The sequence below is a fragment of the Anguilla rostrata genome, chromosome 6 (assembly GCF_018555375.3).
Source record: "Anguilla rostrata isolate EN2019 chromosome 6, ASM1855537v3, whole genome shotgun sequence".
Lineage (NCBI taxonomy): Eukaryota > Metazoa > Chordata > Actinopteri > Anguilliformes > Anguillidae > Anguilla > Anguilla rostrata.
Genome location: NC_057938.1, coordinates 42,406,421 through 42,422,529, shown reverse-complemented (window position 1 = coordinate 42,422,529; position 16,109 = coordinate 42,406,421). Strand labels below are relative to the sequence as shown.

At 48.4% G+C, this 16,109-nt stretch overlaps 1 protein-coding gene across 11 annotated transcripts in view; it reads left to right on the top strand.

Annotated features, from left to right (window-relative positions):
- The window catches only part of kidins220b (kinase D-interacting substrate 220b), a 39,821-nt gene that overhangs the window by 7,348 nt on the left and 16,364 nt on the right, over nucleotides 1-16,109 (top strand). For all 11 annotated transcript variants that reach the window (XM_064339797.1, XM_064339795.1, XM_064339798.1 and 8 more), the window contains exons 9-22: nucleotides 593-691; nucleotides 1,180-1,278; nucleotides 2,081-2,179; nucleotides 2,597-2,774; nucleotides 3,540-3,704; nucleotides 4,264-4,443; nucleotides 5,063-5,228; nucleotides 5,723-5,874; nucleotides 6,438-6,727; nucleotides 7,196-7,336; nucleotides 8,980-9,229; nucleotides 9,729-9,817; nucleotides 10,229-10,373; nucleotides 10,763-10,925. In XM_064339797.1, coding sequence (XP_064195867.1) covers nucleotides 593-691; nucleotides 1,180-1,278; nucleotides 2,081-2,179; nucleotides 2,597-2,774; nucleotides 3,540-3,704; nucleotides 4,264-4,443; nucleotides 5,063-5,228; nucleotides 5,723-5,874; nucleotides 6,438-6,727; nucleotides 7,196-7,336; nucleotides 8,980-9,229; nucleotides 9,729-9,817; nucleotides 10,229-10,373; nucleotides 10,763-10,925 — 2,216 coding nt within the window. The remainder of the gene's footprint in view (nucleotides 1-592; nucleotides 692-1,179; nucleotides 1,279-2,080; nucleotides 2,180-2,596; nucleotides 2,775-3,539; nucleotides 3,705-4,263; nucleotides 4,444-5,062; nucleotides 5,229-5,722; nucleotides 5,875-6,437; nucleotides 6,728-7,195; nucleotides 7,337-8,979; nucleotides 9,230-9,728; nucleotides 9,818-10,228; nucleotides 10,374-10,762; nucleotides 10,926-16,109) is intronic.

The window sequence follows — 16,109 nt, the reverse complement described above, 5'->3', positions numbered from 1 at the left end:
GGCTAAACTTAAAACACAACCGGAATCTGCCATAGTTAATGCCACTGCAGTCGTAATATATGTGTAGACGTGCATTTGGGATACTGTTCTGATTTGATTTTTGATTGTTGTAGCTACAGACATTCTTGAAAGTGTTAATGTTGGCTGCTGCCTGATATAATGATTGTGAGGTGGTGCAGATGATTGTCGCAAAGTAATGAAAAAGCCAATTGCTTCGTTAGATTTTCACCATGATGCTCGTAGTGTTTTAAGGTTAATTTGATCAGTGTCTCTAATCTGATCTTCTGCATTTCTCTCTCTGTGTGTGTGTGTGCATGTGTTGTCTGTGTTTGGGTGTGTGTCTCTGTGTGTTTGTGTCTGGCGTGTGTGTGTGTGTGTCTCTGTGTATATGTGTGTGTGTGTGTGTATGTGTGTTTGTGTCTGGCATGTGTGTGTGTGTGTGTCTCTGTGTATATGTGTGTGTGTGTGTGTATGCGTGTGTGCATGCGTGTATATGTGTGTGTATGTGTGTTTGTGTCTGGCGTGTGTGTGTGTCTCTGTGTATATGTGTGTGTGTGTGTGTATGCGTGTGTTTGGCGTGTGCGGGTGCCAGAGCGGGGACACGGTGCTCATCGGGGCGGTGCGAGGGGGACACGTGGAGATCGTGCGCGCCCTGCTTCATAAGTACGCCGACATCGACATCAGAGGCCAGGTAGGAGCCCGTGGCCCCCGAACCCGTGCCCCATCTGCCCTCCTCCAGAGGGGCACCGGTGTGTGACCCAGCCTGCTGTCAGCAGCTCAGGCCCTGCCAGGAGAACCACGGGCCCGGACGCCCAATCACATCTCGGGTTACATCACCTGGGCTGATCTGCTGGGAGGCTTCATTGCTTTCATATTGGTTGTTATAGTTACGCATGCACTGTGCAAACCTTCTCTTCATTACTGGCCCTCAGTGGTGTTCAGCAGTGACGCCCACAGCAGGCTTAGCGGTGGGTCGTATTTCATACGCTGTTTTCACAACAGCGCTGGATTTAGTCTGGAAATTCGGTTTGCCGGAATTTTCAGTCTGCATCAGATTTTATGTGTGTGTGTATACAAGCAGTCAGAAATGAGTTGTAGCCAAAAAGCAGTGGTAAAGGTGATGTGGTTTTATTTCATGTTACGCTGTTCCTTTTAGCTGAAGCATACTGTGTTCTGTAGGACAATAAGACTGCGCTGTACTGGGCTGTGGAGAAGGGCAATGCCACCATGGTGAGGGACATTCTGCAGTGTAACCCAGACACGGAGACCTGCACCAAGGTGAGAGATGTTTTTGATACACACACACACGCGCGCGCACACACACACACAAACAAACACCCCACAAACCTGAAACCAAAGCACCAAGGCAAGAGAGAGAGGACTTGATAAAGGTGCGCACACACACCTATTCACACATTCACAGAACTGACACAATGACCTGAACCAAGGTGGGACACACACACACACACACACACACACACACACACACACAGGAACCAGACCTGCGTGGTGAGACAGGCACCAAGCCTTGATCTTTGCTCATGCACATAATGTGGTACCTGACTATACAGACACCTGCACCAAGCTGAGATACATAAGGTCTTGACTTATATACAGCACAGTACAGGTTTAATCTATTTACCTCATGGAATTTACCTGATCTATGATCAGCCAAACAGTGAAGGTCGCTACAGTGTATTGGATGTAGCTACCTGACAGCTGTTTTAATGACATGCTCTACTGGCTTTGAAGAAGGAGATAATCACACTGAAACAGTGTAGCTTAGCAGTTCAGGAGCTGGGATTCCAAGTCCCGAGGTTCATACAGTATATACCCAATTGCACTCGCAAAACATCTAACGGAATAAAATGATGATATGTAATACTTGTGTATCGGCTGACTTCTCATGGTGCATTCCCCAGAGTCTGGCAACCGCTAGCACTGCAGCTGTTATTGGACACAGAGTGTGCGGGCTCTAGCCGACCCCTGTCTGACCCCTGTCTGACCCCTGTCTGACCCCTGCCTGACCCCTGCCTGACCCCGTCTGGTCTCTGTTTTTGTCTGCCTCCTCCTCTTCCAGGACAGCGAGTCTCCCCTCATCAAGGCAACCAAGATGAGGAACATCGACATAGTGGAGCTGCTCCTGGATAAAGGGGCCAAGGTGTCTGCCGTAGACAAGGTACCGTCTCCTTACGGCTCCTTACTGCCTGTATCAGGTGTGATAACGAGCACTGACTTCATTTACTTGACAGCATTCATTAAGCCTCAACTCCTTTCTTACTTTGCCGAGAAGACAGGTTTAAGCTCAGTACAGATGGAACTGAATCCATTATTTACGAAATTGAATGAATCCATAATTAAATAAACGAATCCATTGCTTCCGGAAGCTTTACCGTAGCATCCTGCCAGTGTAACGGAAGGTACTTTTAACTTCTAATAGGTTTATAACGGTTTAAGAATGTGAATCTTAAATGTATGCAATAATCCCAATGATCTCACTTTCATTTAGAATCATATTGTTTGGTTATAAAGAAAGAGTGTGACTATGAGAATGGCGGCACGTCCGTCCGTGGTCTGATTTCTGGCTCTTCGGCAGAAAGGGGACACGCCCCTCCACATCGCCATCCGGGGGCGGAGCCGCAAGCTGGCCGAGCTCCTCCTGCGCAACCCCAAGGACGGGCGGCTGCTGTACCGCCCCAACAAGGCCGGGGAGACGCCCTACAACATCGACTGCAGCCACCAGAAGAGCATCCTCACCCAGATCTTCGGAGCTAGTGAGCCTTCTCCCCCTATCTCTCTTTCTCTCTCTCTCTCTCTCTCTCTCTCTCTCTCTCAATCTCTCTCTCTCTCTTGCTGCCCCCCCCCCCCCCAAGACCACATTCTGGGCTGTAACTTTTTCCCTCCTGTTCTTTTAGTTCTTTAATTAGATGCTTGGCTCAGGCCCTTATCCAGGGACACTGTTCTCCGGTTCCGTGCGTCTTTGTCCGTTTATACAGCTGGATGTTTACTGAAGCTGTTTTCAGGAAGTAGCGTAAATTGCTTCAGTAATTGCTACAGCTTAAGGGGGTCATTGGCAGAGTCCCATCCTAGTAATCTCAGCTGAAATCAGCTTGTTACAAGCTCGGTTTTGTTAAAGACATTGACCAATGGGGGGTTGAGAGGGGGTGGGGGAAACAACTTTTGGCTGAAGGATAGTGTAAGTACCATTCAAGTATAAAAATTCAGAGCTTAAAATATTTTTTTCAGAAAACTTTAGTTTTGTGACTACGTTTTCTGAGGGCCGCAGAACCAGTTATGTTTATGGTTTGAGTTTTGTAGAGTTTGCGTTGCTATGGCGACAAACAACGCAATTGAGCAATTTCCTGCAAGTAAACACTTTCACGTTAACGGCATGGATCTTACTTCAGTGATGAGTTGGGAGGTATGTATGTTAACACTGTGCAGTTGCGTGCCTGGACATAGAGCTTCACATAGCTCGGTTCCTGGTTGCGATTGAGGACGTGTGACCTCACCCTGTGCGCGTCGCGTGTCTGTCCCAGGACACCTGTCCCCCACGGAGTCGGACGGGGACATGCTGGGGTACGACCTGTACAGCAGCGCGCTGGCGGACATCCTGAGCGAGCCCACCATGCAGCCGCCCATCTGCGTGGGCCTGTACGCCCAGTGGGGCAGCGGCAAGTCCTTCCTGCTCAAGAAGCTGGAGGGTGAGTGCCCGAGTGCTCCTTCTGCTCCTGCGCCTCTGCTACACCTTTACTGTGTCCTCTGAGTCTCTGCTCCATCTTTACTGGGGCTGCTACACCACTCCTACCTCTGTACTGTGTCCTCTGCTTCTCTCCTCCATCTTAACTGGGGCTGCTACACCACTCCCCTGTGTACTGTGTCCCCTGCATCTCTGCTCCATCTTTACTGGGGCTGCTACACCTCTCCCCTCTGTACTGCAGTCAGTGTATCACTTCTACATCTTTACTGTGTCCACTGCTTCTCTCCTCCATCTTCACTGGGGCTGCTACACCACTCCTACCTCTGTACTGTGTCATCTTCATCTCTCCTCCATCTTTACTGGGGCTGCTACACCTCTCCCCTCTGTACTGTAGTCACTATATCACTTCTACATCTTTACTGTGTCCACTGCTTCTCTCCTCCATCTTCTCCCCTCTGTACTGTAGTCACTGTATCACTTCTACATCTATACCGTGTCCACTGTGTAGCTGCTAGCACATGCTAGCTTTGACCCGCTTTGACCCGCTTCCCCTTTACTTGCAGATGAAATGAAGACGTTTGCGGGGCAGCAGGTGGAGCCGCTCTTCCAGTTCTCCTGGCTGGTGGTCCTCCTGTCCCTGCTGCTGTGCGGCTCGCTGGCCCTGGTGCTGGGCTTCACCGTCGACCCCAACCTGGCCATCGCCGTGTCCCTCAGCCTGCTGGCCCTGCTCTACGTCTTCTTCGGTAAGGCCCCCGGCCCCCTGGCCCCCCGGCCCCCAACCTCGGGTCCCAGGACCGTACCGGAGCTGCCATAGCTGCCGCGGGTCCGAGCACAGACTGGGAATATCCTCTGAGTTCACCTATTCCCAATGCAGTGTAGCTGGAATTCTCTATTATAAAAGCCAATTTGCCTGTGACTAAGCTATTCTCATAGCAGCTCTCAAATGTAGAAAGAAAGTTATTCATTTTGTACACTAGAGGGCAGTGTTGCACTATCAATGTGCTACATAAGTCCGTTTAAAACTTGTATCTTGATTTAAGTTACGTAAGCACTGATTTAAGTTATTGTTGATTTCACTGTGATTTAACTCTTTAATACGTAAAATCACAAATTTGTAATTAGAATGTTCTTAACTGAATGCCGATGTAACAATCACTGCTGGAATTCTGGAACACTGACTTAAAATTTAGAAAAAACATTCCAAAAAAACCTACTCTTCAAAGGTTTAAAGAATTTAAAATGTAATGTGTCGCTGAATTATTAACTAGCTTTTCCCTAAGAAGGAACTGGCGTATCCTGGGACAAAATGAGATGATTTAAAACGGGCTCAGATGTGTGTGTTTGTGCTGCGTTCCTCTGCAGTGGTGGTGTACTTTGGCGGGCGTCGGGAGGGGGAGAGCTGGAACTGGGCGTGGGTCCTCAGCACCCGCCTGGCTCGTCACATTGGCTACCTGGAGCTGCTGCTCAAGCTGATGTTCGTGAACCCGCCAGAGCTCCCAGAGCAGACCACCCGTGCCCTGCCTGTCAGGTAACTGTTCCCCGCCCATATGCCGCCCCCACCATAGAGCCAGACCATGTCTGTCAAGCAAACATGCCCCGCCCACATCCCGCCCCCAACATTGAACCAGACCCTGTCTGTCAGGTATCCATGCCCCGCCCACATCCTGTCCCCGCCATAGAACCAGACCCTGCCTGCTAAGTAATTATCTCTCAACTACATCCCATCCCTGCAAAAGCAGAACCTCTTGCACTTACACTGTCACCTTTGGGAAACGCCAATTCAGAAATAAAAACAGCCAGCCTGAGAATCCTAAACCCTGACCACACATTCAATCCACCACAGTCCCCCAAAAACCTGGCAACCCGTGCCTATCCCAATGCGGGCTTGTTTCCCCTCAGGCCTTATGTGGGTTTTTATAAAAAAGTGGGAGCGGTCTGTCCTTAACGCGTGATTAAATGAGAGCGTGAACGCCCTGCACATTCTCCTTGGTGAACGTGGCCTTTGCGCTGGTCTTCCCCCAGGTTCCTGTTCACGGATTATAACCGGCTCTCCAGCGTGGGGGGGGAGACCTCCATGGCCGAGATGATCGCCACGCTGTCGGACGCCTGCGAGCGCGAGTTCGGCTTCATGGCAACCCGGCTTTTCCGCGTCTTCAAGACGGAGGACACTCAAGGTAGCGCAGAGGACACGGGGTGCAGAGAGGCGGGGCTCTGCAGTGCGCCCATTTTAGGCGGATTTGCTCCTGAAAATTGAGGTGTGCTAACTGGAAAAAATAATTCAGGAGTCTACTGATTGGGATGCATTATTTTGCTCCTAAATTTTAAAACTTAGGAGCATGTGAGCTCTTTGTAGAAAATGTTAGCATTGAGCCTTGAAAGGGAGTGGGACTTTACCTAATTCTTACTTTAGCCCAGAGACCACAGATAGTGAGAGATAGTGTGTGTGTGTGTGTGTGCGTGGGTAGCTGTACATCATTCTGAAGTGAGATAGAGACCGTGTGTGTGTGTGTGTGCGTGGGTAGCTGTGCATCATTCTGAAGTGATATAGAGACTGTGCGTGTGCGTGTGTGTACGTGTGTGTCAGTGCAAGCCGTCTGGGACCATTCAAAATGATCTTGTTCGTAATTTGATATCATGGCTGTTGTTGGCGAGCAGAACCAGCCCCTCTCCTTTTGTAAGTTGTCAATAACCTTGGCTGAGCTCAGACGTTCGTTCTCCCGCCCTCTGCCGCGTCCAGGGAAGAAGAAGTGGAAGAAGACGTGCTGCGTCCCGTCCTTCGTCATCTTCGCCTTCATCCTGGGCTGCCTGGTGACGGGCATGACGCTGCTGGCGGTGTTCAAGGTGGACGGGCGGAACCGGACGGTGAACGCGGTGCTCATCGCCGTGGCCTGCGTGGTGGGCCTGGCGCTGGTGCTCAACTGCCGCACCTGGTGGCAGGTGCTGGACTCGGTGCTCAACTCCCAGAGGAAGAGGCTGCACAGCGCCGCCAACAAGATGCACAAGCTCAAGAGCGAGGGCTTCATGAAGGTCAGCGCGCGCGGGGCTGTGCTCTTAGTGTGTCTCCATACGCATGTGCGCACACACAATAACACACACACACATGCATGGTCACACACTAACATACATGCTGTAACACATGCGCGCACACACACACACACACACACTTAATCCCACCGCAACACACATATAACACACGCGCACAGACACACACACACACTTAATCACACCACAGCAGACATATTACACATGCGCAGACACACACTTAATCGCCCCTCAACACATACACACACACACACACACACACACACACACACCCACGTGCACACACACAGCTTAACACGTACAGTGTTCATGACACACACAGTGAATGTTGCCATACCTCCTCTTTGGGGCTAATGGATGCATTCTCCTTTGAAACCGATTTGTTAATAGGAAACACGAGTGGTTGGGTAAATTAGACGAAAGCGACGTTTCACTGTGTCTTCCCTCTAACAGGTGCTCAAGTGCGAGGTGGAGCTGATGGCCAAGATGGCGAAGACCATCGACGGCTTCACCCAGAACCAGACGCGGCTGGCCGTCATCATCGACGGGCTGGACTCCTGCGAGCAGGACAAGGTCCTGCAGATGCTGGACACGGTGAGCTCCTCCTGCCCCTGTCCCGTCTGTCACACTCAGTCATTACGATGCAGTGCTGCACCTTTAACTGTTCAAGAGCTACACTGCACTGGGTCCTATCAGCAGAGAGCAGGTAGAGGTTTTATAAGGCCTATATGATCATATTGTTTGTTTCACCTCTGTTTATTTAAAACATATTTAAATGTAATTTGAAGTGATGAGTAGCAAAGACACGATAAAGATCATTCAGATGTTAACTCATTAATTACAAAAGTGTATCAATTTTGCAGTTCCTTAAGTCTTCAATTTGTATGAAATATAAAGTGATTACTTGACTAATAATTCTGTTCAGTAATTCAAAAAACATCCTAGTCAAGCAGCCACTATGTTAGTAAGACACGTTAACGTTTAAATTAATTGATTTAAATGAAAGACTATTAGTTAATAAAAGTTTTATATTTGGTAATATAATACCGAATTTAACACCCAGGCAGGGTCTGGTGTTAGTATTGTTTTTATGGTGAGATCATTGACATGAACCAATAAACAAAAATAATGGAGTGACATGATTGGTAATAAGCGATGACATCAGCTCAAACAGACCGACGCTGTAGACGGAGCATGAGAGGGCAGAACAGCGAGGAGCTACTCTGAGGCAGACTGAGGGCTGTGGAAATTCAGCCTGGGCTGTGTTCCCGAGTATTCTTACTCAGAGGTTTAACGGGACCGGGGTTCACGCAGAGTCCAGGCCCCGTACCACCTGCTGCTCATCAACAAGAAAAACAAAAAAAGGGCAACTTCTCAGAATGCAAGAACAGAAGCCGCGCGCAAACGAGCTCGTAGGTCGCGGCAAGCAGGCCAAACTTTGGGTTTTTCGGTTTAATTACGAAACTCGCATCGTACATAAACCGCTTTTTGTTTACTTCTCCGACTCTAAATGAATTTTTTCCAGTGGGATTAATAGAATTTCCTCCAGCCAGCTGTTCGTCTCGGAGGAAAATGACCCCCTTTGAATCGGTGTCCTAACTTCCTGGCTCTAATGCAGTGTTCTTTCTGAGGGAGTCTATTGAAACCCAGTGAATGGAGCCTTTGTCGTTTTTTAATTGTCAGCGACTCCTTCGCATTTACAGCCGTTTTGTCTAGACGGTTGAAAGGGATCGCAGAATTCAAGTTTTCTGGAAGATTCCTCCGACTTCAAAGGGCGAAGCCTTCACACGATGCTGAGGGGACTCGCCTTGAGACGCGGTGCCAAGGCAGAGGAATGAAACTAAAGGAATTACACCGGGAAAATAAACAAAATATTATGTTCTGGCAAGTGCCTGAAGAAGCTCTTAGGGTTAGTAAACAGTAGCAGAAGTCGGATTCCTAAAACATTCAAAGGAGCTCAGATGGGTAGAGGAATAAAATACCACGCAGTGATTTGTGCATCATTTACAACAAATTTTACAAACCAGTTTTTGCTCTGTCCTTAAAATTTATACGAGCATATTATTGGCAGTTAATGCGCTCCTTTTATTCCTTTCAGATTTTGCCCTTTGGTCATCTAAGCACAGTATTAGGTTTAAGTGTTAGGTGTTAAGCTGTAAGTGTCCAGTGCACCCTGGGTAAACCTGGCTTTGCATTGCGCGTCTAACGTCTGCACACGCACTCTGACCTCCGGCCAGGTGAGGGTGCTGTTCTCCAAGGGGCCCTTCATCTCCATCTTCGCCAGCGACCCGCACATCATCATCAAGGCCATCAACCAGAACCTGAACAGCGTGCTGCGCGACTCCAACATCAACGGGCACGACTACATGCGCAACATCGTCCACCTGCCCGTCTTCCTCAACAGCCGGGGCCTGAGCAGCGCCCGGAAGATGTGCGCCGCCGCCCCCGCGCAGGCGCCCGCCAACGGCGACGTCGCCAACGCGGACGGTACCGCCCCCTCAGATTCCCATCGCCGTGCTCTCTTACTCCCGGTTTCTCTCTCTCTCATCTTCTCCCTTTATTTCTTCTTTATCTTCCTCCCCTCCTGCCCCTTCTTCCTCTTTCTCTACGCCTCTCTCCCTCTCCTTCTTTCCCTCTCTCCACTCTTTCTCACTCTTTACTCTGTACTCTTCTCTCGCTGTAATTGTTCATCACTTCTGACCCTCGTTTTGTTTTTTATTTATTTTCATGCAATTCTGGTGCGAGCTGCCTAGTCTTTAACACAGTCATTATAAAGTTTTTATTTTTTATTTTTTAATGGAAGCTCAGACTTATCTTGTCTGCTCTCAGAACTGACCATAACAGAACAATACATGTTTCACCCCCATCATTTTGGACAGAAGTACTCTATTGTTTGTAGCCTGTCTCTCTCTCTCTCTCTCCTTCTCCTCTCTCTTTTTGATTCCTTTTCTTTATTTGGTACGTTCCCCCTTTCTCTGCTCTCCAGGGTGGCATGAGGACCTGGACAGGAAGCTGTCCCAGCACAGCCTGGGCGAGCTGACCAAGGTCGGCAGCAAAACCACGCTCAACCGAAGGGTGAGGCCTTCTCTGCTCTTGTTTTCCTTGATGCTGAGTTGGAGAAAATGGCGCAAGAACAAGTCTACGCGTGCATCACACACACGCATGCACGTACACACACGCACGCACCCACACGCACGCATGAACACACACGCACACTCAATCACAGAAAGCATATTAGCATGGCAGGTGAATTACTGAAGCTTTGTCTTTGAACTGAGGGGCTACGGGATTACCCCCAGGAAGCCCCTGCAGACACGGAGAGCACAGGCGAGCTCCTCGCAGTCAGAGCCGATAGCATGTAAACCGCATTATCATTAGAGACATCATTAGAGCCCCTCTCGCTACGGGCGCTAAGCGGGTAAATTCGAACGATCGCTGATTGATTGACCGCACCTGCGCCGTCTGTTCCCCCCCCCCCCCCCTCAGGACACCTACCGCCGCCGGCAGATGCAGCGGACGGTCACGCGCCAGATGTCCTTCGACCTGACCAAGCTGCTGGTCACCGAGGACTGGTTCAGCGACATCAGCCCCCAGACCATGAGGAGGCTGCTCAACATCGTGTCCGTCACAGGTGACCTCCTGGGGGATGCACGGTTGCGGAGGCGTGGCCTCTGGTTCTCACGCGGCCGATCGGTCCAATAGGAGTTCATAATAAGCCTGTAAATAAGCATTAAGAAAGCCATCTTATGTGTGGTGGTTTTACATCAGTGTTTAACAGTGGTGCACTGTCACTTGTAGCTATATGTGACTTCATTGGTTAATGTCACTTAATGTCTCTTTAATTACATCACTAGTAGCAGTGATGTAATTAACTTAGATGGCGGATTGATGAGACAGAGCTGTTGAGCGTGGTGGGGTCACAGATGGACAGAGATAAGAAACAATTGGCTGAAAGGGACGCGGTGGCCATTTTAGCTGCTGTTCTAGTTAGACTGAGACTGGTCCCGCCCTCCCTGTCAGGCCGGCTTCTGAGAGCCAATCAGATCACCTTTAACTGGGACCGCCTGGCCTCCTGGATCAACCTGACGGAGCAGTGGCCCTACAGGACGTCCTGGCTCATCCTGTACCTGGAGGAGACCGACGGGATCCCCGACCAGGCCACGCTCAAGTGCATATACGAGAGGTGGGTCCGCCCCCGAACGAAGACGCGCAAGGGCTGCGCAGATACACCATCTCCACTGCGCATTACCGGCAGCCAATCAGGAGCGAGCAATATTACATCACCCATTTTGACTGCAGCATTAATACCCAGTTTAGTTAACTGAGTAAGCTGCATCAAGCATGTATTAAGCCTTTATGGTGCACGATCGCAAATACGTGATCAGAATGTTCTTCACTGGACATTCTAATGCTGATGTAACAATCACTACTCGTAATGGAAAGAAAATGAGTTCTAGAACACTGAAAGAACATTCCAGAAAGCCTACTGTTCAATGGTAATAATATTTCTTACTGTGCCTCAGTAATTTAATACTCTGTGGTAGGGGGAAACTGCAGTGCTGCAGAGTTAGCGTCAATTTACCCAAGTGTGCACATGCAGAAAGGCCGCACTGCTGCACCCTGTAGTGTATGGTGTGTGGGCGTGCAGCACCTTACTGTGTGGGTGAATGCATGGCCCCCCAGCAGAACACCGTGGTAAAACCAAACAATAGAAACAAATTCAGACAAGCTCACGTTTATTTTCTTTCCACTCCAGCCGTCTAGACACGTGCAGCCTCGCCGACTGCTCCTCTTAAAAAAACAAAAAACAAAATAATTTTGGTACATATCTGGGTAACTGCTTTGTACATTCGGGAACAATTGGTTCTCGGTGTTTATTCCAAAAGTGGCTTTTTAAAGCAGCCGCTCGGCCTTCAGACTTTCTGACTAATGACATCTGAAATCGGTACGTGAAAGCAATTTTCGGAAAATTAAGAGAGAGACTTTTCCTCTGAAGCACTGAAGCGTTAAGATGACACTGTTCATTTTGGATTAGTTTAATTTGTACAATTATTGTCATTTAGCCATAATTATACGTTGAGATGAAAGCTTTTTATTTAAGCCTTGTCGGTGGGGGTTTTTTAAAACGTGAAATCCGAATAAGCTGCTAAAGACTGCTTTCATAAAAGGGATTGCTCTTTTCGCCAAAATACTTTTGTTGAGCTTTCGCCCCCCCCCCCCCCCTTCAATGACTAGCTTTTGCTTGGTTCGTACACGCAGCTAAATGAGGTACAGTATTCTGAACATGAGGTAGTACATAAACATATAGTACGTCTAAGAAAGGAAATTCTATTTGTTTACTTGGAAGCAGTTTGTCCTAAACAGAAGCAAGACTACAACTTAATGAAAGAATTAAGTGTTTGGAAAGTCGTGCCTGTGCTAGAATTGTGTGGCCTGTGCTTACCCAGCAGCCTGAAGATCTTTTTGTCGATAAGCTGACTAAGAACCCAGGGGAACCCAGTTTTTTTCTAAGGTAGCCAGAACCCTGAATCCCAGTGTGGTCTCCTGAGTTGTGTGCTACTGGTGTGGCACCGTAGACCAGAGAGGGAGGTTTTATTTGTCTTAAAGGAAGAATTTTCGTCAATGTGCACACAGAGGAAAAAATGCTAGGCCCAAATACCTGAAGCTACTCCCCAGAGCTGAGAATAACATCATACTCAAAGTCTGACATTAATGGTCATGCTCGGTAGTGTTACCATGACGGCCAGCACTCCAGCACTGACCATAACAGCCAAAGGGAAGATAATTACAGACCCACTCCTGCCCTGACCACGATAGACACACTCCAAGGCTGATTATTACAAATGTGCTCCAGCTCTGACTACAACGGTCGTATTCCAGGGCTGGTAATTACAGACACACTGCAGGGCAGACTGCCACTCTGCTGGGCTCTTTATGGCTGATGATCTTGGCTGCCGAAATGAAACGCATCACCTTCTAGCCTGTACAGAGGGACAGCGTCATCATTAAAATTAGCTTGTTATTTTACTACTATGCTGCAGTTGTTACAGTGTACACTTCTTCAGTCTGACATAGATATTAGATCACTTGGACCCATGTTTGGTTTGGTGGCTACCGTGGTTCACTTGAGCCAGTCAGTTTCTGTAGTGCTTGCAGAAAAAAATGCGGACCTGAACTTAGTTCCAGTTCTAGAAGATTCTTTGGAATCCTCTGCCTTTTTTTTTGTTTTTAACATTTATTTATTTAGATAATAAATTTGGCATCCAACATGGGGCTGAGCATGTACAGTTCCCACCCCAGTTTGCAATGGCCAGTCTTTAGCCAAAGTACAGCTAGGCTAAGACGTCAACACTAACAAATCCTCTCCAGCAGCATATCCTGACTGCCTCCTCGATAAATTTAGTAACAGATTGCTGGCCGCGTCATTTTCGCTTTCGTTCTGACTTCCAGAAACCAGCTCTGCGTACCTGGGGGAGGACTTGTTGCACAACTCATTTAGGAGGTGAAGGAGCTCCAGCTGTTTGGCTGGTCTCAGACGTGTTTTTCCCGCCGCTTACAGTAAGCGTTGGCTTCGACGCCCCCGTCCGCTGCGAGCCCCGGCGTCCCGATGGCTGACTGTAACTGCCGCGCGTCAGAGCGATTAGTCAGCGGCGTCCTTCTCCGTTCTGGGTTCCGAACGAAGGACCGGCTCGAAGCCCACGACGTTCACGGCGCGTCGCCAGATCGGAGCCTCTCGTCGCTTTGTAGCGAAGCCCGAACGTCGAGCGCTCCCGTACGGCGCCTTCCTGGTATTTAGGCATTTTTACCCCCCAGACCAGTCTTTCGAATTATCGTTTCATTTTTTGTTTTGAAACTCAAGGGTCCGGCTGGAACCAGCTGCAAATTTTGCAGATTGTTTTATAAAAAGCAGTTCTAGTCTAGCTAACGAGACAAAAGGCACGCTTGCGGGATGGCGCATTTCAGAATTTCAAGATTTGTTTGAAGTGCCGTGTTTCATAAGCACATGCTGGCTCTTAAGCTTTGCTGTAAATGTGTCCCGCACTCTTAATTATAAACTTAATGGAGCCTTGGCATTGAAGACGAATTGACTGTTATCTCATAAGAGCAGTCCTACGAGTTTCTGTTTTCAGTGCTCTGTGCCGGCACTTACAGTAAAAGTGCCTATTTAACACCACAAATGACTGATATCAATTTGTCCGCTGTATTGGTATTTCTGGAGTGGTTACAGACTCACTCACTTTATGCTGTTTTGATTCTCTTCTAGAACGTTCTGAAGCAACCTCTCAGGACCCTTCAACCTTCCAGCCTTTGCACTGGTTCCTTGACTGATCTTTCCCCGTTGCTATTTTTAGCACGCTCACGGGTGGTTGCCTAATGCGGGAAAGAGTCTCTTTGTTTCTCTGAAATGCCTCTGTGTTCCTCCAGCAGAACTCCAGCAGAGTATGACTGACACGTTTGATTTATTTCTTCTTACGCTGACCACACGTATTCTTATTTAGAGTGTCTTCTGTGTCACGTGCCACCGTCAAAGCCGTACGCGCCGTCTCAAGATCAACAAGGTAAAGGGAGAGAAGGGTTCAGTCGCTCAAAATGAATGAAAAACATTGAGGTGTAGTCAGGAAAAGGTCTGAGAAGATCTTTGACGTTTGTGGGAGGCAGCCAGTGGGCGAGACTTCCTGCCCGATTGCGGAAGGTCGTTCCGCCGTGGGGGGGATGGGGGGCAGAGACGAGGCGGGGGCCGCGAGGAGCGGCTCCCCGGTGCGTGAGGAGCTGGCACAGCCGGCTGGCGAGAAGGTGCCGAACGGAGAGATCTGATTGGCTTGCGTGGTGTAATCGTTGGGCCTCGTTCACGAAACAGGCGTACGATCATGTTTGATCGTAAGCTGTGTAAGAATGTTTCCGTGAACTTTTTGGCATCCATGATTTTTTTCTTATCTGTATTTGTTCATGGCTGTGTCCTTATGCTAATCACAGGAACAGGATGAAATTTACAAACAGTCAGCAATCATCTCCTACAACTGGGGTATGCTCAAAAACAAAGGTCTGCACACGTGTCATAAATCCCATATTGGTTTTTCATCGGCACATTTTTCAGAACAGTAAGAATAATTTAAGAAGTTTTGTGACTTAGGCTCATTGTCTGAAGAAACAAAGGGGGCAGCGCCATTCGCAGCTTTGTTCGCCAGTGTAATTGATTTGAACCAACCGGCAAGGCTTTACAGGAGTCCAGATGAGAGATTAAAAGGACTTGTGCAAGGAGCCTCTTGTGTGAGGGAGGGACAACTTCTCCTGAAGGGAGAGCCTGCAGTACCAGGTTTCCTTATTCTGTTTTTTTTGCTGGTTATATAAAAGGTTTTAAATAATTCATTTATATGCATTTAATGAGCTGGGAAAGCTGGCAGATGGCGGACAGCAGGGGGTGATACAGAAATATAAAGAGTTCCTACGGGCGATGTCTGCACATGACGAATCGCTGGCAGCATGAGGGATTTGTGGTATACTGTAAGTCAATGGGAACAGCATAGCGCTATGTATTGATGGAGCTCTATGTATCTGCGTATTTTTCCCCATGTTTGGCTCTGAATCCTGGCACACGGTAGCAGCGAACTTAAGGAAACTATCATATTTCCACAGAAAATTTGCCTCGTCTATTAGGTGAATTTTCTGCCCACTGACTATTTCAGACGGCAAGCTCCTCAAACGAGCTACACGAGCAGCTATGGACATCGCTCTTACCGACGGAATATGTTGCTGGATCGACCGTAGCGTTTCAGACAGCGCTCAGAAAGGAAAGTGCGAACGCGGACAACCCGAAACCTCTTTTATAGGAACAGGTGAAGAAGAACTGAGAGAAATGACTCATAGCTGGAGCCAGGCTGATAAGCAGCATTCAGAATGGGACAATCTCATCTTTGTCTTACACACCGGTAGGCAAGGAGAGGAGAAGTAATATCAAGGAAGGGATGATGTAAAAAGAAAAAAGAATCTAACTGAAACGTAACCCCATGCAGAATGTTCTCCCATGCATTGCAATGCTACGTTGATATTGTTAGAATGTGTGTATTAGTGGTCAGTTTTGTATCCAATGGTGGGAAAAAAGTCAAATAGGGCCTCATACTACTGGGCCCATTTAGATAACATCAGATTGATAGCATAGATAGCGTTTCACTCCGTGAATACCATAGCCGCTAGTTTGTTCGGAGAGTTCAGTTGGGGATCTTGGCTGCTGGAGGGTCGTGGTTTCGCTCAAATGCATGAGTTTGGTCGAACGGGGAAAGTCTGAATCCCCCCCCCAAATCAGAATCCGTTCATCAGGGACCGTTTTATGGCTCCCAGATTGTATCAGCCGTGGTCTGTTCTAGATTAT